This window comes from Pipistrellus hanaki, assembly GCF_964339955.1.
Source record: "Pipistrellus hanaki genome assembly, chromosome: 2".
NCBI lineage: Eukaryota > Metazoa > Chordata > Mammalia > Chiroptera > Vespertilionidae > Pipistrellus > Pipistrellus hanaki.
The window spans coordinates 136,787,450-136,812,093 of record NC_140504.1 but is presented as its reverse complement, the minus strand read 5'-3'; the positions used below and the strand labels follow the sequence as shown (position 1 = coordinate 136,812,093).

General features: G+C 39.8%; 1 protein-coding gene across 1 annotated transcript in view; it reads right to left on the bottom strand.

Moving 5' to 3' along the window:
- Positions 1-19,663: 19,663 nt before the first annotated feature.
- The window catches only part of LOC311616673 (guanylate-binding protein 6-like), a 36,613-nt gene continuing 31,632 nt past the window's right edge, over positions 19,664-24,644 (bottom strand). Inside the window, exons 8-11 of the mRNA XM_084872342.1 lie at positions 24,168-24,380; positions 23,127-23,229; positions 22,615-22,808; positions 19,664-21,672 (exon numbers count right to left, since the gene is read on the bottom strand). Coding sequence (XP_084728468.1) covers positions 21,466-21,672; positions 22,615-22,808; positions 23,127-23,229; positions 24,168-24,380 — 717 coding nt within the window. The 3' untranslated portion in view covers positions 19,664-21,465. The remainder of the gene's footprint in view (positions 21,673-22,614; positions 22,809-23,126; positions 23,230-24,167; positions 24,381-24,644) is intronic.

Sequence of the window (24,644 nt, the reverse complement as noted above, 5' to 3'; positions counted from 1 at the left end):
GATTTCTGTAGCACAAATAGCATGAGAGTTTGTCCCTCCTTGAAGCAAAGTACTAGACATTTGAAACCCATCAAGGCATTGTGTGTGGGCTATCCATCTTAATCAGATAAGCTATGTTGTTAAAGGACATTTTCCAAAGAAATGAGCAACTGTGAGCTTTTTAGCAATGAACATGCACAGCAATAGAAGGATGGATGCAAAGTCTTCTAAGGTGATCTCACTAAGGTACTAACTTCAAACAGCTGCATAGTATTTCAAAGTGTTAATGTCCCACAGGTTTTTATCCATTCATTTACTGACAGGCATTGGGCTGTTTCCAAATCATAACTATTGTAAATAATGCTGCTATGAATACGTGGATGCATATATTCTTTCTGATTGGGGTTTTGGGGTTTTTAGGGCATATTCCCAGGAGTGGGTCACTGGGTCAAAAGAAAGATCCATTTTTAATTTTTTGAGAAAACTCCATACTGTTTTCCATTGTGGCTGGACCAATCTGCACTCTCACCAGCAGTGAACTAGGGTTCCCTTCCACATCCTCATCAGCACTTTAGTTTGTTGAGTGGCCAGATTATTATGCGTTCATTGCTCATCCTCTTCCCCTTCTGATATTCCTGTAATGCAGATGTTGTTCGGTTTCATGTTGTCCCAGAGCCCCCTATAGTCATCTTCCTGTTTTTTTTGTTTGTTTGTTTGTTTTGTTTTGTTTTTATATATATTTTATTGATTTTTTTGCCCCCTCCCTACTTCCCACACATACCCTCCCTCCCCAGAGTTTTATGTCCATTGGTTCCTGTTTTTTTATTGGTTTTTCTATTTTCTGCTATAATTGAGTATTTATTTCTACATTGTCTTCCAAATCACAGATTCAGTCCTCTGCTTCATTCAATCTACTTTTAATCCCTTTCAATGTGTCCTTAATGTCAGATATATCATTTTTTATTTCAGTATGGTTCTTGTTAATGGCCTCTAATTTCCTTTTCATGCTGTTGTAACTTTCACTAAGTTCCTTAAGCATCTTCATAACAATTGCTTTGAATTCTATGTCTGATAGGTTGCTTGCTTCCATGTCATTTAGTTATTTCTCTGTAGATTCCTCTTTTCTCTCATTTGGGGATTGTTTCTTTGTCTCCACATTTTAGCTGTCTCTTTGGATTTGATTTTATGTATTAAATAGAACTGCTAAGCCTCCCAGTCTCTGTGGTATGGATTTATGTAGAGGTGTTTTGAGGGGTCCAGTGGTGCAGTCTCTTTGTTCATCTGAGCTGGATGCTCTAGGAATGCCCCTAGATATATGGTTTGGGCTGTCCTGTTGTAATTGGGGCTTTATTGCTGATGTCCCATGTGTGGCATAGTTGAACCCTTTGACTTGCTTCCAATAAGATTCAATCCCAATGTCATTGTAACAATTGTCCAGTGATTGAAGACTCCTTAGCCCAGAAGCTGAGTCTGCCTTGAGTCTCACACTTTGATTGACCCTGTTCTAAGCTGTACTTCTTTCCCCCATGGAACTGGTCCTACAGGTGTCAGCTATAGGTGTCAGCTACAGGTGTCTGGGGTCCCACTGGCTTTCATTCACTGTACTGTCTAGGATGGTGTTTTTGGCAAGGACCCAAACTGATGTTTTTGACCAATTTAATCAGGCAAAGACTCAAAGCCTCCAGAGAACCGCCACTGCCTAAAGACTGGATTCAGCCTGGAGTAGTCTCAAGCAATCATCACAGGTTGGGTGATAGGTTTCCCAATAGGAAGGGACAACTGCTTCTATCTAGATGTTAATTATTATTCACAGTCTTCTAATGCTCCCCAGAAACCACAGGGTGAAGCAAGGGATTTTGCAATAGGGTGGGTCAGCTTTTTCCCATCTAAACAAAAATGGAAGGAGAGTTAAATATTTGCCTGGGACAGATGACCTCCATAGCATAAGGGGATAACTCAGCACATGAAATGGAGGTGTCTGCCTTCTGAGCTCTAACCTCAGATTCCCCAATGCTGATTTATGTTCTTACATTTCCAGTCCACTCTGCCCTCCCTCTGCCAGAGCCCAGTGTGAGTGGCTGCACTCAAAATGTTGTGCAATGGCCATTTAAGAGAGTGCCAGCATTTCCAGCAAACACACCCTGACAGACAGCAACTCTGCTGTTTTTCACAGCAAGAGGTTATATGTAAAGCTGTCTCAATTCTGGTGCTCTCTCCTGGGAGGCCCAGATTGCGGATTTGACCCCAGAGTTCTCTGTGACAAATCTGTAAAGCTGAGATAGCTCTCTGGAACTTCAGCTTCTGTCTGTGGGAGCTAGACCAGCTCTTCTATGTCTCTAGCTTCCCTATCAGTCTCTATGTGGACTCCACATTCCATTCTTGGTTATCAGACTTCTCTCCAGCTAGTCTTCAGTTGGTCATTCAGGTTGAGTTTTGTTTTGTTTTTTTGTATTTTAGTTATAATTTCAGTTGTGTCCTGGGAGCATGTCTGTGACCTTCCACTTACTCCATTGAAATTTTCTGTATTTTTTGCAATGGATTTAGATTGTCAAAATCAGGCTCAATTATTGTTCCTACATAAAGGCAGCTGATATTTTGGAAGTTACTTTTTCCTGCTTTCTCTTTCATCTTTTTCATTATATTTCCAGTAAATGCCATTCCCAGTGGCCTTAATTGACCTATAAGATTGCTTATTCTGGCTGGAAAACCTTTAGATTACAGCATTTTAAAACCTAATTACTATAAACCATATACTGATACAATGCTATATATATTTCAGTTATATTTTATTAAAGATGGGGGAGTGAGATTTATGATAAAGGGGTAAAACTGGAAAAGAGAAAGGGAAAAATCATTGCATTTAAGAGTTCCAACAACTCTCATTGTTTGGCACTTCATTATGTATGTATGTATGTATGTATGTATGTATGGCACTTCATTATGTGTGGCACTTCATTATGTATGTATATATGTATTATTTCTTTATTTACTTTTAGCATTTTAAATCTTTAAAAAACAGGCTGGTAATTTTGAAAAGCCGCTAGTTGGCCCATTTTTAGGTAGTAAGGCATAGTTGGGAATTATCAGTATTGGTAGTCCTAATTCATATTTACACAGTAGTCACAATGAGTTTATTATCTTCTCACTTTTTTTTCTACAAAGTCCTAAAGCATTAAAAGCTTGCATTCTCCATATCATGGTTGCAAGCTCCTACATATTCTGACCCTGCCTGCCTCTGTCCTCATCACATGTTAACTCCGCTTCAGATACCAAATGCACCCAAGACACCACCAAAGAGGACATTTGTACACAAACTCTCCTTTCTCTGAAATTCTCTTCCTAAACATTTTTCCTAATTGTGTTCACCAAAAATTTATCTTAAACTTCATTTTTCCAATGAGGGATTGCTGGCTGAAGGGTCCAAATCCAGTTTCCTTTCTACACTTACTCATAGCTCTCTGTATGATTCCTTCACAATGCCTATTAGGCATGCAAATATTATGTTTGTTGGTATAACTTGTTTTAATGTCTTCTTTCTGATATAAAAATACTGCATGAGCACAGAGACCATGTCTGCTATGATGATCATACACTCCTCAATTCCTTCTCAATGTCTTCCCCAATGTTCAGCTATGGTCAGTGGTCAGCACATATGCACTAAGTGATTAAATGTAGTCATGTTAAAAGAACCCATTTGATGTCATCCAGGATTATATTTGATGTGTTTTGTTTTTGTTTTTTCTACATTGTAACCTGGCAAAAACATCAAATTTCATCAATAATACAGAAAACATGAACTGATAAAATTGAGCTTTTGTTCTATCTAATGAAAGAGTAAAATTCAAATTAACCATTAATCTGCTACACCCACAAGCTACCCTCACCAGCCAATCAGGAGCAAGTATGCAAATTAACCTAACCAAGATGGCTGTGGTCACAGAGCTGAAGCAAGCAAGAGGCTTGAGTTTTTCTAGCAATAGGGGAAGACAACCTTTCTGCACACCCTGGGGGGCCCAGGCCTCCACTCATGGCTACAAAGTTTCAATTATAGAAGATTAAAAAATCCCAAAAATAATTGCAGCAGCCATGGAGTTGGAGAAAGTAGAAGTCTTGAGTTTCCTCTGGCAATAGAAGAAACCCAGCTTCCCCAGCCCCAGCCAGCCTTGGTCTCTGCTCAAGGTTACAAAGTTTTAATTATAGAAGATAGATAAATCCCAGATATGAAGGCCTATGCTTGGGTCACTGGGTGGCATGGCCAGCCTGCAAACAATCAAATGCCCCTCGCCCAGGCCACCCACACCCCAATGGAATCTCCACCCTGATCCAGGACACCCTTCAGCAAACCAACTGGCCCCCACCCATGCACCAGGCCTCTATCCTATCTAATAAAAGAATAATATTCAAATTGACCATCACTCTAACACACAAGATGGCCTCCCTCATGTGGTCAAAGATCCTGCCCCCATGTGGACACAAGATGGCAACTACAAGATGACCTGCAAGGGAGGGCAGTTGAGAGGGACCAGGCCTGCCAGGGAGGGCAGTTAGAGTTGATAAAGCCTGCAGGGGAGGACAGTTAGGGGTGACCAAGCCAGCAGAGGTAGAAACTTGTGGCAAATGGGCCTGTTGGGAAGGGCAGGTGTGTGTGTGTGTGTGTGTGGGGGGGGACCAAGGCCTGCAGAGGAGCAGTTTGGGGGGTATCAGGCCTGCAGGGGAGGGCAGTTGGGGGGGAACAGGCCTGAAGGGGAGGGCAGTTAAGGGTAATCAAACTGGCAGGGATGCAGTTAGGCATCAATCAGGCTGTCAATGGAGTGGTTAGGGGGTGATCAGGCTGGGAGGCAGAAGTGGTTAGGGGAAGTCAGGAATTGGGAGCCAGCAGTCCTGGATTGGGAGAGGGATATCAGACTGGGATCAGGCCTAAACAGGCAGTCAGACATGCCTCAAATGGTCTCATATTGGAGAGGGTGCAGGCTGGGCAAATTTTGTGCACAGGGCCTCTTGTAAATACTATATTTGTTGCTATCATCCTTATTATCACAATCATCATTATCATTATCATCACCATCACTATTTGTCTTAGGTTTCCCTTTGATTGTTCTGTCATTCAAACAAAACCACTGTCTCTAAGTAAAAAATGTATATTGTAAAACCAAGGAACTTTTTATGTTGTGCTAAAATATGCTTTGTGCTTACATTAAGGATTTGGATTTTATTCTGAATTAAATTATTTACTTACTGTTATCCTATCTAATAAAGGAATAATATGCAAATTGACCATACCTCCGCAATACCCGCAAGTCAATCAGGAGCAAATATGAAAATAAACCCAACTGCTGTAGGTTCCTGGAAGATGGCAGCCAGGTAAATACGTGTATGGGCTGCCTTCCACAACCATATCAGTGCTGCCACGGGGGTTTTTACCTGAGACCTGAAAGGACCACAACTGTGGGGCCCCGACTGTCGCCGACACACGGATTCCACAGAAAGGTTGGATTTTGCCGGGGATAACTTGGGGTGACTGTGTCCCAACAGTGAAAGTGAAAGCGGCAGCTACAGCAGCCGCAGAAGCAGTGGCTGCTGGGGAGGCAGAGAAAAAAGTGCACATTGGGACCCCGGAAATCTGCGTCCACAGAAGCCCCCCACGGTTGGGTCTGGCGTGATTCAAGAGAGTGGACGGGGGTCCCCAAGGTTGCTTCTGGTGGGGTTCTCTAGGGAGCAACCCATTCTGATCCAACATGGTGGGAGAACATAGCAATTGGAAAGCAGTCTGTTTGTAAGTGCGTGCAGACTCACCCATCGCGCACCTAGGCTGGTTCCCCTGCAACCCTTTGCTTCTGATTACAAAGGAGAGATCACCCAGATCAGCTGGCCCTAAGAGACAGCAGGGGGAAACTGCTTTTCTGGAAATTGAGAAGCAGAGCAGGAAGAAATCATCCAGGATTCAGCTCCGAGGCAAAAAACAATAATGAAACAAACAACAAAAAAAAAATGGTATTGAGTGCCACAGGAAAAAAAGGCTAGAACAGCCAAAAAGAAGGGACATCAATCCACATACACTGCCACCTAGGGTCTGGAGTACTAACTGACTGTTTTTATTATTAGTTTTATTTGATCAAAAACCAAGATACTAAGGAATGCCACTGAGGTGCAGCAAAACGCAGGGAACTGTAATACGGTCTGGACTGAGAAACGGGCCTGTCAAATAGAATAACAGAAGTGAATGGCCTTCACAACTGCACACTTTTTTTGCTAAATTTTTTTTTTCATTTTTTGAATCTTTTACTTAAGAAAAAATTTTTTTCCTTACGAGATTTTAACTTTTTTTTATTACATTTTTAGGTTCAATAAGCATTTTTACTACTGCTATTTTAATGTTTTTTAAGTGCCATTTTATTTTCTCTTTATTTTACATTGGAATTATTGTTCTTAATTTTATTTTCATTTGTCCATTAACATTGTTTAACCCTATCTCAACATGACCTTTACACCTTAATTCTCTTTCTACCCTTCCCCCTTGTGCTATCCTGTTTATCTTAACCATTTACTGCTTTAGATTTCCTTACTCTTTCTGTATCTACCCTGCTAAAATTTCTATCCTACTTATTTATCTAATTTCCAATCTCTGGTGCTAAGTGCATACACACCCCTCTCTGAGCTGTATTAACTAGCAAAAAAAAAAAAAATTGTTTTCCTCACTGTTCTTTTGATGCTGTTTGGGGGAATGATGATTATATTGCATTTTTATGCTTTTTAGTGAAAGTATTTTGCTTATTCTTTTGTTGTTGCTGTTGCTTGGTATTTTCTTATTTGATTGGTTTTTGTTCGTTGTTATTTTATTACTTCTGTTTTCCCTTCCTGTGCTGGAAATTAGGGGATCTTGTAGATTGTTTTATTATCCAGGTACTGCTGACAGCATTTGTTGGGGTTAGTGGTTGTTCAATTGAAATTCTCTCCCCATATATATAGTCTATTCCCCATTTATCTTTTAATCTCTCTCTCTCTCTCTCTCTCTCTCTCTCTCTCTCTCTCTCTCTCTCTCTCTCTTTCTCTCTCTTTCTTCTCCCTGTTTCCCAAATTTATTTTGACACTCTTTTTCCTATATTTTTCTATTGCTCCCTCCCTCTTCTTTTTTTACTCTTCCTCTTTCTCTCCTATCCCCTAATTTGCCTTTCCCAAGTGGTTACCTTTATTGGAGGTTATTAATATTGCAAATACATTTCTGTTTAGTGCCTTGTGTGTTGTACCTGGTTGTGTTGTATTTTGTGCCTTTAAATCAACGCAGGAGAGAGAAATCAATGCAGGAGAGAGACATTCTGAAAATAGAGACCATGGAGAGACAAAGAAACAGCCCACAAATGAAAGAAAAGCAGGCACCACCAGAAAAGGAAGTAAACAAGTTAGAGGCAAGCAACCTACCAGAGCAAGAATTCAGAGTAACAATCATAAGATGGCTAAAAAGAATGGAAGACAAATTTGACAATATGAGTAAGACCCAAGAGGAAATGAAGAAAAACCAAGAGGAAATGAAGATGAATCAAGAAGAAATGAAAAATGACATCTCTACTATGAAAAACTCAATAGAAAGCATCAAGAGCAGACTAGAAGAAGCAGAGGACCGCATCAGTGAGCTAGAAGACAAGATGGAAAAAAATACCCAATTAGAGCAGCTTCTAGAAAAAAAAATTAAAAAGCAGGAGGAGAGCGTACGGGAGCTTTGGGACAATGCAAAACAAAACAATATTCGAATAATAGGGGTTCCAGAAGGAAGGGAAACTTAGGTAGATATGGAAAACGTATTTCAAGAAATAATAACAGAAAACTTTGCCGAGATAGAGAAGAAAAAAAACCCCACACAAATCCAAGATGCACCCAGAGTTCCAAGCAAAATGAATCCCAGAAGACCGATGCCAAGACATATTATAATTGGCAAACACCAAGGACAAAGTAAGAATCTTAAAAGCAGCCAGAGAGAGACAGAAAGTTACATGTAAAGGAACCCCCATCAGATTAACAACTGATTTCTCAACAGAAACTTATCAGGCCAGAAGGGAATGGGATAAAATATACAAAATAATGCAAAGGAAAGGTCTGATTCCAAGAATACTGTACCAAGCAAGACTATCAATCAAAATAGAAGGTGAAATCAGGAGCTTCACAGACAAAAAAAGACTAAAGGAATTTATCTGCACCAAACCAGCAATGTAAGAAATGCTAAAGGGTCTACTGTAAAAATAAAGAAATAGGAAGCGAAGAAGGAACACAGGGGTATAGAATAAAAATGGCGTCAAGTGAGTACCTATCATTAATAACTTTATTTTTTTTAAATATATTTTATTGATTTTTTACAGAGAGGAAGAGAGAGAGATAGAGAGCTAGAAACGTCGATGAGAGAGAAACATCGACCAGCTGCCTCTTGCACACCCCCTACTGGGGATGTGCCCGCAACCAATGTACATGCCCTTGACCGGAATCAAACCCGGGACCTTTCATCATTAATAACTTTAAATGTAAATGGTTTAAATGCTCCAATAAAAAGACATAGGGTAACAGACTGTATAAGAAAACAAGACCAATGCATCTGTTGTCTACAAGAAACCCACCTCAGAAAAAAAAAATGCACACAGACTGAGGGTGAAGGGATGGAAAAGGGTTTTCCAGGCAAATGGAAATGAAAAAAAAGCTGGGCTAGCAGTACTTATATCTGACAAATTAGATCTCAGAGTGAAGGACATAACAAGAGATAATGAAGGCCACTTCATAATACTCAAGGGAACAATCCAACAAGAAGAAATAACCCTGGTAAATATATATGCACCCAATACAGGAGCACCCAAATACATTTAAAAAACTGCTGGAGGACATTAAGGGAGAGATTAATAGCAATACAATCATAGTAGGAGATTTTAATACCCCACTGTCATCCTTCAACAAATCATCTAAACAAAAAATCAACAAAGAAATATCAATCCTAAATGACTCGCTAGACCAAATGGAATTAATCTACATCTTCAGAACATTCCACCCCAAAGCCACAGAATATACATTCTTCTCAAGTGCACATGGGACATTCTCAAATATAGACCACATTTTGGGACATAGGCAAAGTCTCTTCAAATTCAAGAAGATAGAAATCATATCAAGCATCTTCTCAGATCATAATGGCATAAAACTGGAAATCAACTATAATAAAAATAATCCAAAGAAATCAAACACATGGAGACCAAACAACATGCTATAAAACAAGGACTGGGTTACAAGAAAAATCAAGGAAGAAATTAAAAACATCCTGGAAACAAATTACTATGAAAGCACAACAATCCAAAATCTATGGGACACAGTAAAAAGCAGTTTTGAAAGGGAAGTTCATATCCCTACAAGCCAATTGCAAAAAAAAAAAAAAAAACTGGAAAAAAATGGTAACAAATGATCTAACTCTACAACTCAAAGAGTTAGAGAAAAAGAGCAAAGAGAAAAGCCCACTGTGAGCAGAAGAAAGGAAATAACAAAAATTAGAGCAGAGATAAACGACATAGAGACCAAAGAAACAATACATAAGATCAACAAAACCAAGATCGGGTTCTTTGAATGGATAAACAAGAGAGATGAACCTCTAGCCAGGCTAACCAAAAAACAAAGAGAGAGGACCCAAATAAACAAAATCAGAAACGAAAGAGGTGAAATAACAACAGACTCTGCCGAAATACAAAGGATTGTTATAAAATACTACGAACAACTCCATTCCAACAAACTGAACAACCTAGAGGAAATTGACATATTTCTAGAGAAATACAACCTTCCAAAACTCAATCAGGAAGAATCTATAAATCTCAATAGAACAGTAACTTGGGAAGAAATTGAAACAGTCATCAAAAAGCTTCCAGCAAACAAAAGCCCAGGGCCAAATGGCTTCACAGGAGAGTTTTACCAAACATTCAAGGAAGAACTAAAACCTATCCTCCTCAGACTATTCCAAAAAATCCAAAAGGAAGGAACACTTCCAAACTCCTTCTATGAAGCCAGTATCACCTTAATACCAAAACCATATAAAGACAACTCAGTGAAAGAGAATTACAGGCCAATATCCCTTATGAACATAGATGCCAAAATCCTCAACAAAATTCTAGCAAATCGGCTCCAGCAGAGCATCACAAAGATCATACACCACAACCAAGTAGGATTTATTCCAGGAATGCAAGGATGGTACAATATCTGCAAATCAATAAACGTGATACATCACATAAACAAATTGAAAGATAAAAATCATATAGTCATGTCAATTGATGCAGAAAAAGCATTTGATAAAATCCAACACCCTTTCCTGTTAAAAACTCTCAACAAGGTGGGAGTACAAGGATCATACCTCAACATAATAAAAGGTATATATGATAAACCCACAGCTAACATCATACTCAATGGGCAAAAACTAAAACCATTCCCTCTAAGAACAGGAACAAGACAGGGTTGCCCACTCTCGCCACTCCTGTTTGACATAGTACTGGAAGTACTAGCCATTGCAATTAGGCAAGAAGAGGATATAAAAGGCATCCAAATTGGAAAAGAAGAAGTAAAGTTATCCCTAATTGCAGATGACATGATATTGTACATAAAAATAACCAAAAGACTCCACTAAAAAACTAATTGACTTAATAAATGAATTTGGCAATGTAACAGGATACAAAATTAATGCCAAGAAATCTATTGCATTTCTATACACCAATAGTGAACTTGCAGAAACAGAGACTAAAATGGCAATCCCATTTACCATCGCACCAAAAAAAATAAGATACCTAGGAATAAACTTAACTAAGGAGGTAAAAGACGTATACACGGAAAACTACACGACACTGAAAAAAGAGATAGAGAAAGATGTAAACAGATGGAAGAACATACCATGTTCATGGATTGGTGGAATAAACATCATCAAAATGTCCATACTTCCCAAAGCAATCTATATATTCAATGCACTCCCAATTAAAATACCAACAGCATATTTCACTGACCTAGAAAGAACTCTCCCAAAGTTCATTTGGAACAACAAAAGACCCCGAATAGCCACAGCAATCCTGAGAAAGAAGAGTAAAGTAGGAGGGATCTCAATACCAGATTTCAACCTGTATTACAAAGCCACTGTTCTCAAAACAGCCTGGTACTGGCACAAGAACAGATATATAGGTCAATGGAATAGAATCGAGAACCCAGATATCAACCCAAATCACTATGCTCAGTTAATATTTGACAAAGGAGGCATGAACATACAATGGAGTCAAGACAGTATCTTCAATAAATGGTGTTGGGAAAATTGTACAGATACATGCAAAAGAATGAAACTGGATCACCAACTTACACCATACACAAAAATAAACTCAAAATGGATACAGGACTTAAACATAAGACGGGAAACCATAAAAACACTAGAAGCATCCATGGGCAGCAAAATCTCAGACATATGCCAAAAGAACTTCTTCACTGATACTGCCCCTAGGGCAATGGAAGCTAAAGAGAAAATAAACAAATGGGATTACATCAAAATAAAAAGCTTTTTTACAGCAAAGGAAACCATCAACAAAACAACAAGAAAGCCCTCTGTATGGGAGAACATATTTGCAAATGTTATCACTGATAAAGGTTTAATCTCCAACATCTACAAACAGCTTATACAACTTAATAAAAGGAAGATAAATAACCCAATTAAAAAATGGGCAATGGATCTAAACAGAATCTTCTCAAAAGAAGATTGAAGGAAGGCCAAGAGGCACATGAAAACATGCTCAAAGTCAATAATTATCCGAGAAATGCAAATCAAAACAACAATGCGGTACCATCTCACACCTGTCAGAATGGCCAACATCAACAAATCAACAAACAACAAGTGTTGGCGCAGTTGTGAAGAAAAAGGAACCCTCGTGCACTGCTGGTGGGAATGTAGATTTGTGCAACCACTGTGGAGAACAGTATGGAGCTTCCTCAAAAAACTGAAAATGGAACTCTCATTTGACCCAGTAATCCCACTTCTAGGAATATATCCCAAGAAACTAGAAACATCAATCAGAAAGGATGTATACACCCCTATGTTCATAGCAGCACAATTTACAATAGCTAGGATTTGGAAACAGCCTAGGTGCCCATCAGCAGATGATTGGATTTAAATACTATGGTACATTTACACAATGGAATATTATGCTGCGATAAAAAAGAAAAAATTCTCATCGTTTGCAGCAACCTGGATCGAACTGGAGAACATCATGCTGAGTGAAACAAGCCAGTCATTGAAAGAGAGACACCACATGACCTCACTTATTTATAGATGATAAAGAACATTATGAACTGAAGAACCAAAAGATAGATATAGAGACAGTAAAGCAACAAGCAGACTGTCAAATTACAGTGGGGAGGTTGGGGAGATCTGGGAGAAATAAGAGATCAACCAAAGGACTTGTATACATGCATGTAAGTACAACCAATGGACACAAAACTCTGAGGAGGGGGGGATGTACGGAAAGGGAGGGGTGCATTGGTATATGTACAAAAATAATAATTTAATAAAAAAATATATTAAAAAGAAAATAATCCCACCCAAGATGGCTGTGGCCACAGAGAGCAGGAGGGAGGCTTGTATTTCCCTGGGAAAGGAGGAAGCCAAGCTTTCTGACTGCCCTTCCTGTCCTAGGCCTCCACTTAATGCTACAAAGTTTCAATTATAGATCCAAACAGAAATGGTGGCAGCCAGGGAGCTAGAAGAGCAGGAGGCTAGGGTTGCCCTCAGCAATGGAGGAAGCCAAGCTTCTGCAACCCAGGCTTGCCTAGTCCTCCACTCCAGGCTACAAAGTTCAATTATTGAAGATACATAAATTCCAACAGAAATGGCTGCTGCCACACAGCAAGCTGAAGGCTTGGCTCCGCTCCTGACTACAAAGTTTTAATTGTAGAAGATAAATAAATCCCAAATACCAGGGCCTCTGCTTGGGTCCCCGTGGGGCATGACTAGCCTGCAAACCACCACAGGCTCCTTGCCAAGGTGACCTCACACCTCAAGGGAGCAATCCCCACCCTGATCCAGGACACAGTTGAGGGCAAACCACCTGGCCTCCACCCATGGACCAGGCCTCTATCCAATCTAATAAAAGAATTATATGCAGATGACAATCACTCCAACACACAAGATGGCTGCCCCATGTGATCAAAGATCCTGCCCCCATGTGGACACAAAATGGCAACCACAAGATGGCCAGTAGTTGGGAGGGACCAGGCCTGCAAGGGAGGAGAGTTGGGGCAATCAAGCCTGCAGGGGAGGGCAGTTTGGGGTGACCAGGCTGGCAGAGGGGAGAAGTGGGGGATAACCATGCCTTCAGGGAAGGAAAGTTGGAGGGGACCCATATCTGAAGGGGAGAGAAGTTGGGGGAACCACGCCTATAGGAAAGGGCAGTTAGGGGTGACCAGGCCTGCTGGGGAGGCCAGTTAAGGGGCACCAGGCCTGCAGGGAAGGGGAGTTACAGGGGACCAGGGCTGAAGGGGAGGGCATTTAGGGGCAAACAGGCTGGCAGGGAGCAGTTAGCTATCAATCAGGCTGGCAGGGAGTGATTAGGGGGTGAACAGGCTGGCAGGCAGAAGCCATTAGGTGCAATCATGAAGGCAGGCAGATGAGCAGTTGGAAGTCAGTAGTCCTGTATTCTGAGAGGGATGTCTGACTAAACAGGCAGTCAGACATCCTTTGAGGGGTCTCAGATTGGAGAGGATGCAGGCTGGGCTGAGGGACATCCCCTAATGTGCACCGGGCCTCTAGTTCTAAATACAAATTTTTAAAAAATGCCTTTGGCAGTTTCGTCTAGTGGATAGAACACTGGCCTGTACACCACAGGATCAGTTTTTTTTCCAATTAAAGGCATTTGCTGGGTTGCATGCTCCTCCTTGGTGTGGGTTCTGGTCAGTGCTTGTGCAGAAGGAAGCAACCAATCAATGTGTTTCTCTCACATCAATGTTTCTTTCTGTCTTTCCCTCTCTCTTCTACTCTCCCTAAAATTTAATAGAAAAAAATAACCTCAAGTGAGGATTAACAACAAAAAAATCATTAAAAATTTTAATGAACATGGATCCAAGATGGCTGCACCCAGGTGAACACCTAGCCGCAGCGGCACACAACAATTTCAATAAAATACAACTAAAATATAAAATGGACATTGCTCAGAACTACAGGAAGGTTGACTGACTGGAAATTCTACAGCCAGAAGCAAAGAGAAAACCAGAAGGAGGTGTGGAGGAGCTGGAAAAGCCCAAGGTACGGAGACGCGGTGTGCGGAGAGCACGGAGCCAGAGAGGAGGGGGAGGCAGAGTGCCTGGCGGGCATTCCCTAGCAGAAAGGAGATAAAACTCTGACTGTGCTGGGCCCCCGACTGCTCTGAACCCCAGTTCTAGCCTGGACCCCGGGGACCCAGGCTCAGCCATAGGGAGCCAGGCTGTAAGGCGGGACTCTGAGAAGCAGCGAAAGGAGGTCCCGGAGGCTGTGCGCAGATCGGCTGTGCCGTGGGATTGCCCTGGCTAGAAGGATACTGGGGCTCCAGACTGCTCTGAACGCCACCTCCAACTCCACTTCCAACTGAACCAGGCTCATTGGGGGAGAGCATAGACTGTTTGGCAGCACGCGAAAATCGAGGGCACCTTTCTCTCAGAGGCGCCCGGCAGCGAGCACTGAAGGACCCACATAGGGCGGGGCTGACGGAAGCCAAAGCTGCAGGCTCCACCTGGAAACCCTGTCCCATCTGTAATTGCGAAATGCGACAACAAAATAGATCACAAACGAAAGAAATGGAAGACAAAAAGCTTCTGGATATAGAGTTCAAATCTATGCTTATAAGGTTTTTCAAGAATTTCCTAGAAAAGATGGATAAGACCTATGAGGATATGAAAAGAGATCAACTAGAATTAATAAGGAGTCATCAAGAAATGGTAAGGGATCAACAAGAAATAAAGAATATATTGTCTGAAATAAAACATATTTTACAGAATCCTAAAAACAGAAGGGAAGATCTCAAGAATCAAGTCAAAGACTTGGAACATAAAGAGCCAGAAGATACTCCTCCACAGAAGCTAGAAGGCAAGAGAATCCAGAAAATTGAAAATAATGTAAGAAACCTCTGGGACAACTTCAAGCGAAACAACATCAGAATTATGGGGGTCCCAGAAGATGAGAGAGAGCAAGATATCGAAAACATACTGAAAGAAATAGTGACAGAAAACTTCCCCCACCTGGTGAAAGAATTAGACTTACAAGTCCAGGAAGCTCACAGAACTCCAAACAAAGGAATCCAAAGAGGACCACACCAAGACACCTCGTAATTAAAATTCCAAGAGCAAAAGACAAAGAGAGAATATTAAAAGAAGCAAGAGCAAAGCAGGTAGTTACCTATAAAGGAGCACCTATACGATTCTCAGCTGACTTCTCAACAGAAACCATGCAGGCCAGAAGGGAATGGCAAGAAATATTCAAGGTGATGAATAGTAAGAACCTACAGCCAAAGATAATCTATCCAGCAAAGCTATCACTCAGAATCAAAGGTCAGATAAAGAGCTTCACTAATGAAAAAAAGCTAAAGGAGTTCATCACCATCAAACAAGAATTATATGAATTGCTGAAGGGGGTTCTTTCAGAAGGGAAAGTAAACAAAGATAAAAATTATGAACAACAAATATGTAACTATCAACAAGTGAATCTAAAAACCAAGGAAATTAAAAAAAAAAAATCTGATGAACAATAGTAACTGTTGAATATAATAGAATTAGAGGTATGGAAGGGGAGTGAACTAATGATTCTTGGGGAAAAGGGGAGAGGGGGGCGTGGGAAGAGACTGAACATAAACTGTGCACCTATGGATGAGGACAATGGGGAGTGGGGAAAGGGCAGAGGGTGGGGTGGGAACCTGGTGGAGGAGAGCAATGGTGTGTGGGGGGGGGGGGAGGAACATTTGTAATAATATGAACAATAAAAACTTATGAAAAAAAAAATTTTAATGAAGTTGCACATACTTCCTTACTCATTAACAAAGCCACAACAAAAACAGAACTGAGACCAGTTAAACTATAAGTGAGTCAGTGGTTTGGATGATGCTGAGTCTAGATTCCCCACAGAGAGTCAGGCAAGATAAACGTATTTTGAGATAAAAAGACATCTTCCTTAGGCATTGTTAAGTGGTCCCTTCTTCCATAGTTTTCTCAGTCCTTATGTCTATTTAGAATTTGGAATACCTATTATGAGATTGGGATGTGATTGAATAGAGACAGTTTTAATGATTCCAATCAATAGCATCTAAAGGTGGTGATCTGACCCCAGCAGAAATTTAGTAATGACTAGAACATAATTGGTTGTCACAACTTTGTTGTTTAGAAGTACAGATGCTGTGGCATCTTGTGGTTAGAGGCCAGGGCTGCCTGTTAAACATCCTACAATGCCAGTTCCCGCACATTATATATATGATATTATCGATATATATATATATATATATATATATATATATATATATATATATATATATGATATATCGATAATATCATATATAATAATAGACAAGCATGTAAATTGACCATACCTCTGCAATGCCCACAGCCAATCAGAGTGAGTATGCAAATTAACCCAACAAAGATTGAGGTTAATTTGCAAACGTAGGAGCCCAGCAGCCTGGGTCCTGGGAACTTTCTCAGCACCTAGAGCACTCCGAGGTAGGCCTTTTGTGGGTCCTAAGCAACAGGGGAAGGATCAGAGCCAGGGGGCTCCTGGGCAGGGGTGGAGCCAGGTGATCAGAGGGAGCTGGGGGTCCCCTGTCCATGCCTCAAGCCCAGGCCAAAAGCTTGGGTCTGGGCAGGGCCAGACCCGGGTGATCAAGGGAGCTGGAGAGCCCCTGCCCAGGCCCTGAGGCTTTAGGCCTTGGCAGGGATGGAGCTGGCGATCAGAGGGAGCTGGAAGGCCCTGCCCAGGTCTAGAGGCTTTAGGCCTTGGCAGAGGTGGAGTCTGAGATCAGAAGTGATCAGTGTGAACTACAGAGGAAGCACCTTTTCTGACAGCTCATTGGCTAAGCTCTCTGTAAGCCACTGGTAATATTCTTAGTAACTTGGGTATAAGAATCCAAAATGTGATCGTGGGTTTTTCCACCACAGTGGTGGAGAAAAAATTGAAGGGCTACTGCTGGAGGGCTAAGAGATGTCATATACTTCTCTAGCTGGTTTGGCTCAGTGGATAATGCCTTGGCCTGCTGACCACAGTGAATGGTTCAATTCTGATCAAGGGCATGTATCTAGGTTATAGGATCCTCCCTGGTGGGGGCCCAGGTCAGGATTCATGCAGGAGGCAACCAGTCAAAGTGTTCCTCTCATTTTGATGTTTCTGTCTTTCCCTTTCTCTTCCACATTTTCTAAAAATCAATAGAAACATATCCTCAGATTGGGGATTAAAAAATGAGAGAGAAAGAAAGAAATGTCATATCCTATGAAAGTCACATCTTGAAAATGCCTAAAGTTTTCATTTTTCCATGGGAAAGGGTCTGGAGTCTGTATTGATCAAAACACCTCAATGGCAGTGGTGACTGGCAGTGGCTGCAGCAGCAGGGTGATGGGGCTGGTGCATTCCCCTGTTCAGCCATGTCGCCTCAGTAGGACATCCACTGAGGGCTTCCAGTATGTGAGAGGGGTAGGCTGGGCTGAGAGACCCCTTACCAGTGCATGAATTTCATGCACCAGGCCCCGTGTGTGTGTGTGTGTGTGTGTGTGTGTGTGTGTGTGTGTGTGTGTGTGTTCGTGTGTATTTCCAGCCCAAAATATCAAGAGTGCTAAGGTTGAGAAATGTTTGTGGAGCAATGAAGAGATTGAACTTCTGTTTGCAACAAGGATGACTGTCACAAACAAAACATTGAGCAAAAAACTCAGAAAAGAGTACATGAAGTTGTGTTATATGAAGTAAAGACAGACTAAACTTTGCTTGGTCATAAAAGTCAGAGTAGTATTTAATTGTGGGTAAGGAGAAGTAAAAACATTAATGTAATTAAATCAATGCTTTATATTTTTATCATGGTGGGAGTTTCAAGGATGCATTTATGTGTAAGTAATATTGTAGGTACCTCTATACTAGACTCTCCAGTAGACCTAGAACTTCATCTGCAACTTTGGCTCTTCCTGGCCTTCAGACTAGAAATGGAACATCAGCTCTTCCGGGCTTTCTGGCCCACCTTGCAGGTTTGTACTTGATAACCTCCATAATAATTTGAGCCAATTCCTTTCAATAAATTTTGTTCTAAATATACATACATCCTATTGGTTCTGGGGTTTTTTTGTTTGTTTTGTTTTGTTTGTTTCTTTGTAGAACCATAACTGCAACACAGGGTCAAATTTTGGAATTAACAATAACATTTCCGCATATGAAACTTGCCATTACAAATTCAAGTCTTTGCTCATGACAATCTTTTTTGTATTGTGAGCCCTTCTTCTACAACCCTACATGAATGCTCTTGAACCTCAGTGGAATATATATATATATATATTGTTCTCACCACTTTTCATCTCTCAATGTCCCTTAACTTTCTAAGATTCCTTGCTTGTAAATTTCTTCCTTTCCTACAAACACATGTAATTCAGTGTTCAGCTCCCTTGCCCAAAGTCTTGACTCTTCTTAGGGTGTTCATCATTCCATGACTGATCTCTTAAAAACATGGGAAAAGAAAGAACTACTGATGACCAGAGTTCTCCATTGAAAAGGGTGAAGCAATTGTTAAGAATGTGTGTAATTTTCCCTTCCTTCCTTCATTCCTAGTCTCATTTCTGTCCACATCCTTTCATAAATGCTCAACCCAGTAGTGTTCCATACAAAAATTTTTCATACAAATTTTAGTTGTGGAATTTGCTTTCTAGGGAATTCAACTAGCAGTAGATTGTACCCACAGAGGTCTGAAAAACAAGTTTCTATAAATGGATTCTAGAACTAGGAAACTGGCTGCCTAAATGACAGGACCCCACCAGTAGTGGTTAGACCATGGCACAAGGGGGTATGCATATATTAATCTTTATACGGGTACTGTTTGCTGTTAGTGCCTCAGTTAGATCATCTTACAAGTCATTGTGCGTGTTCATTGCTAAAAAGCTCACAGCTGCTCTTTTCTTTGGAAAATTTCCCTTAGCAGCACGGTGGCTGCTCTGCTCAAGATGGATAGCTCCCACATAATGCCTGATGGGGTACAAGTATCTAGCATTTTGTTTCAAGGAAGAACAATCTCTCATGCTATTTGTGCTATGGAAACCCCAGTGTATTAGCTTGAAGCCATTTTTTGCCTGAAACCATAGCCTCCTTTCATTTCTATCTTCCTGTGCTCTCTTGCTTCCCTTAGGCCCCTTCTATTGAAAGCACACTGTCAAAAAACACATGATTTTGACCAAGGCTTTGTTTCTAGAAAATCTGACATAAGAAAACTAATCCTGCTTTATGGTTTGGTGCAGGTAAAATTCATCTGACGTTTCTTAGTGTGCTTTACAAAAAAAAAACATATTCCACTATTGTTGGCTTTAGGGTTCTACATTCATACATTAGGCTTAGTTGATCATCATGTTTTCAAAATATTTTCTAACTTTACTTAACATTTTTCTTATTTTTCATTTTTTGTGGTTTCTTTTTTTTACTTATTGAGATGTATGAAAAACATTTTTATGTCTCCTAGTACAGAAAATGGAAACTTTCTCTGTTCTCTGATTACGTTATAAATGGCCATCTTTAGACTTAAATCATGAAACCCCAAATTACTCACCTTAGGCCTTAGTCTCTTCAAAAAAATTCAAGGTCCAAGTAATACTTGATTTATATCCAGACTCTTTGGGAATTATTTTATGTTAATTTTATCTGCTCTCTTTTAATCCCAGAGTACATTATTTTTTTTAAACAGTCAATATTTATTGTTTCACATATAGATTACAGTTTTGGATCTACACCCACTTTTATAATGCAGACATTTATGCTCTCTTTATTTTTGCCTGAACAAAAATATTTTGAACATTTCAGACTTTTTCAAAAAAAAATTACCCTCCAAATATAAATTTTGCATCCATTATTGAAAGTTATTTTTTGCCACCATAGGTTTACGATTATATTTCACTAATTTACATTATAGTTCTTTCACTGCAGTTTGTCTACCCTAATTATAAATATCATGAAAACTCCTCCCGACCCTTTTCACAACAAGAAAGCAGCCCTCTGCAAATCGAGAAGAGAATTCAGACCAAGCACACCCAATGCTGGCACACTGATCTCTAACAGCCTCCAGAACTAGAAGAAAGAAATGTTTGCTTTCAAAGACACACAATACATGATAACTTTTTCTAGCAGCCTGAGCTAAGGCAAACCATGATACTGATGGCATATACTGCAAAATCTGGCTTCCATGTGACAAGGTTTATCCACAACACCAGCAGGCCATCCAGTTACGCAGTTGCTCATGTCTCTTTGGCCCTTGATTAGAGCATAGAGGCCACCACTGCACTTTTAAGGATGACAGGATCTCTCTCACCAGACCATGTTCTTATGTTTGGTAATTTGTTTCTAACACCTTAGAAATATAATTCAGGAAAGAAATAGAAGTTACTCTAGCTGAGATTTCCAAGTGAAACAGGCAAGTGTATGTCTTCGTTTTGAAGCAAATATAATGGATTGAGAATCAGGACTAAAAGTACACAAGATGAGGATGCAAATTTTATACTTTGTATACTTTGACTTAAGATGAAACCCCTAATTTTGCAGGCTGGTGTCATTTCTAGGAGCAGTGAGAACTTTCATGATGCAATAGCCATTTTTTACATTTTCTTGTTATTATACTCATTATTTGTATTATACTTTACATTTCTTTGTTATTTATTTATTTATGATTTTTTTTTAAATGATTCCAAAGAAAGAGTATATACTGAAAAGCAAGGGACATGTTTACATTGATCCCACCCACTTCTCTTGAGTAGAAACTGATATTACTTCTATGAGGCCTCCCATAGGTATTCAATGTGTGCACATACCTATGATTGCACACAGTATTTACATTTTTTTCCAGTAAACACATTGTACACTTCTTGTGTACCTCCTTTTTTCACTTTACAATGTATTTTAACATTGTTGTATATTTATAAAAAATAGAGCTGAATTTAATGACTGCATGTTATTCCAGCATGTGCACATGTTAAATGATATTACCAATTTATATAGATAAATGTTTTAGTAGTTTCCAATCTCTTGTCACTTACAGTGGTAAGTCAATGAATTGTTTGTAAGTATATTTATTTCAACATGCATATTTCATAAAATAAACATACTATATCAAAGCATAGGAGCATTAATTTTGTCTAATGAGGGCTAGGCATTGATATCCTTTAGTAGGTACCTTTTTTTGTTTAAGACTTGGATGAATGAAATTAAAAGAATACTCACTATAAACAATCCATAGCATATATCCATAGTCTATAATTTATTTCAAATGAGGATTATTTCTTTTTTCTAATCAAAGATTCAATGCTTCTCACAATAGGGTTACCATGAATACACATTAATGAAAAGACATCTAAGGCATTTTCAATCCAGTGAGTAGCATCTTTTTTAGCATTATTAATCACATTTTTTAAATTACTGATCTCAGCATTCATCTCTTCAGCTTTCTTTTTAAATCCTTCATTAAGTAGATCTTCTTGAACCTAAAAAAAAAATAAAGTGAGAAGGGATATAAAACATATTAAATTCCCATGTCTTTCAAGAATTTAATTTTATATGTAATAACTCTTTCTTTTCACTCTTAAAATTGTTCGCTCTTACACAATCTAGGATAATTTCCCAAAAAGGAATAATTCTGTCTTCGACCTAAACTTTGAAAGAAAGATTAGTTTACACTCTTACAAATATTCACACATATATAGGGTTTTGATAGGATGCTAAGCTTAGCCTGAGGACAAATGTAATGTGTGCCAGTCACAATATCAGTTGAGCAGTAACCTAGGTCTGCTGGCACCAGTTATCAATCCCTCTTAGGATAATATGGTCAACCAAATGTAGAAATAATGGGAAATTATACATTTCTCTAGAACCCTATTATAAACATGATCAGATAGCCAATCAGGAATTCTTCCTTTGCCATCAGATGTCTTGGGGAGATTCTCCATATCCGGGAACCATGCAGCAAGTTTAAAGCTGTCATATCCCGATATTTTTAATCTGGACATTTCTGATAGTTTATTGTCAGCAGAGATTTACCTCAGAGTCTTTGGATGGTAGCAGGGTTCCTGATAATAGGCAATGATCTTGGTAAAATAAACCAGTTGGTAGTCACTATAAATACTTGTGTTTCAAAATAAGCCATTTTTAAACAACCTAAAATCACAGCTCAGAACCTATTTATATTGTCTAAGTATTCATAGATGAGATGTTTGTCCTGACCACTCCAGAGTCTATGCCCAGAGTGTATTTCAAAATTAATTTTTTTACAAAGAAAAAGAACAAGGAGAAGATTCAATACTTTATCAAATCATAAATAGTAAATGGCAATGGTGTTGCCTCCATGATCTTGCTGTAACATTCTTAATCCCACCTGTCTTACAAGGACAATGACCATGGAGAACTACTAAAGCCACAGCAGGACTTACCTTCAATTTATGCTCCAACATCATAGTCTGCTCTTTTATTATATTCTCTCTTTCCTTCTCCATCTTCTCCTTCAGTTGCAATATATGTTCCTCAAAACTTTTCTTCTGTGCCTCCATCTGTTGCTGCTGCTCCTGTAGTTTCTGTTTCATCAGCTCCTGTTCCTTCTCAGCTGCCTCCTTTTTGGCCCGCTCCGCTGCCCCAGGGAGGTTTGAGAGAGGCAAAAAAATTAGGTGAGGACTGACCTCAACCCTTATGAGCTCTGAGAACAAGCCAAAATGAAAGGGGACGTGGAAGAATCTGAATTGCTTCCTTTGCGACACCATCAGGAGGACATTTCAGAATGTGATGGGAAAGGCTCTGGCTAGCTGAGGTGCCTGGGAGTTTTCAGAGTTAGAGACTATGTCCCACAGAAGGACAGAAAGCTCCTTGTTTCCAGAGGTTTTGTTCTCACAGCTGTCAAAGGACACTGCAGATACCTGCCACCAATTGTGAGCCCAGCCCTGCCACTTACCTGCCATGGCCTTCTCCCCATCCGTGAGAGCTTTGTCTGCCTGCAGGATGGAATTTTCTATTACTACCTGCGACTGCAGGAACCTCTGGAGAACCTCATTTGCCTGAGGAGACAAGAAGGGACAAAGAACTTTGATTTCCACTGGGAAGAATAGGCTTCAAAAAAGCTGTGTCTATGTAATTTTTCCTGCCTGATTAAAACTGAATCATATCTCCATAGTTTCCAATCTCATTGGAGAGATCAGAAGCTCTCAATTCCCCCTGAACTCTCTCTCCTAGTGCTCCCTTCTTCTACTCACTCTACATTCCAGCCAGTGAGAACCATTTTCAGTGCTGCAAAACCACTGGCTCTGGTGCTTTTGTATATTTACCTTCCAGGGAGAAATGTTTTCTCCAATTAGTGTTGCTGTTCTCCTTTGACACTTGCTGGCTGTACATTTAAGCAAGTCATTTTAATCCATCTCTGCCTCTCAGTTCAGATGTGTGAAATGTTTACAAAATGTATAGATGCCTGTTAATGCTAGTTGAAGGATAAAATAAAAAATTCTAGGAAAAGTACTCAACATTAGGTCTTAACATTAAGATTTCAATAAACATTAATTGCTTTATTATCATTATTGTTTTAACATTATTAATTGGTACCACCACCTAAATAGCAAACTATCTCAGATTCATAAGTATTTTAATGCTGTATGCAATTATGTGCATGATTGAATTCCTTTCCTATTTGATAAGTTTTGAATACAAAAACTCTGATTTTAACTTGTAAATTGTTTGCCTTTGACTCACTGAATATTATATTGTTGGATGGAAAATGATTATTTCTCTTCTGAATTTTATGGATTTCAGAAATCCATATTCTTTTTTGAGAATGGACATTGTGGCTCTCTTTAGGAAGAAAGACCAAATTATGGGCCTTTAACGTTAAAAAAGTCATGATACCTCTATGCTCTCATATTACCCACAACTGGTGCTGTGACCAATTTCCAGGAGACCCTCTTGACTTTAATCTGTAGGATCCTATGTTCCCCTTATTCCTCACCTTTACTCCTTTCTTGGGCACTTGCCAGTAGTCCTGTTCAATCTTTCCCTTTGTTTCCATGTAGAGCTTGTGACCACCAGGAACAGAGAACATGCCTGCTGAAATAGCATCTATTAGGGACTTGGAAAGTTGCTCAAGTTGATCCTGACAGTATTTAAAAGATGCATCTTCATTCTGCAGCAAGAACTTATCGTGCTTATCCTTTATGATTTCCTGCAAGGAAAGTATAGAGGGCTGTCACCAGGAGAAGGAAACAGTAGAGAAAAAATTCAAAAGAATCTGGTGGAAGGAAGTCTAGCTGTAGTCCTCATGAGAAAAGCATTCTGTTGGAGAAGGACGTGGAATAAAACAGGAATTACAAGGCTTCCTTTACCAACAAGGTAGGTAATTCCATGTGAGCCAGGGAAAACCTTCCAACCTTCTTGGATCTCAGGTTCCTCATAAAAAAATGTTGATATTGAACTCCCTTACCTCTAT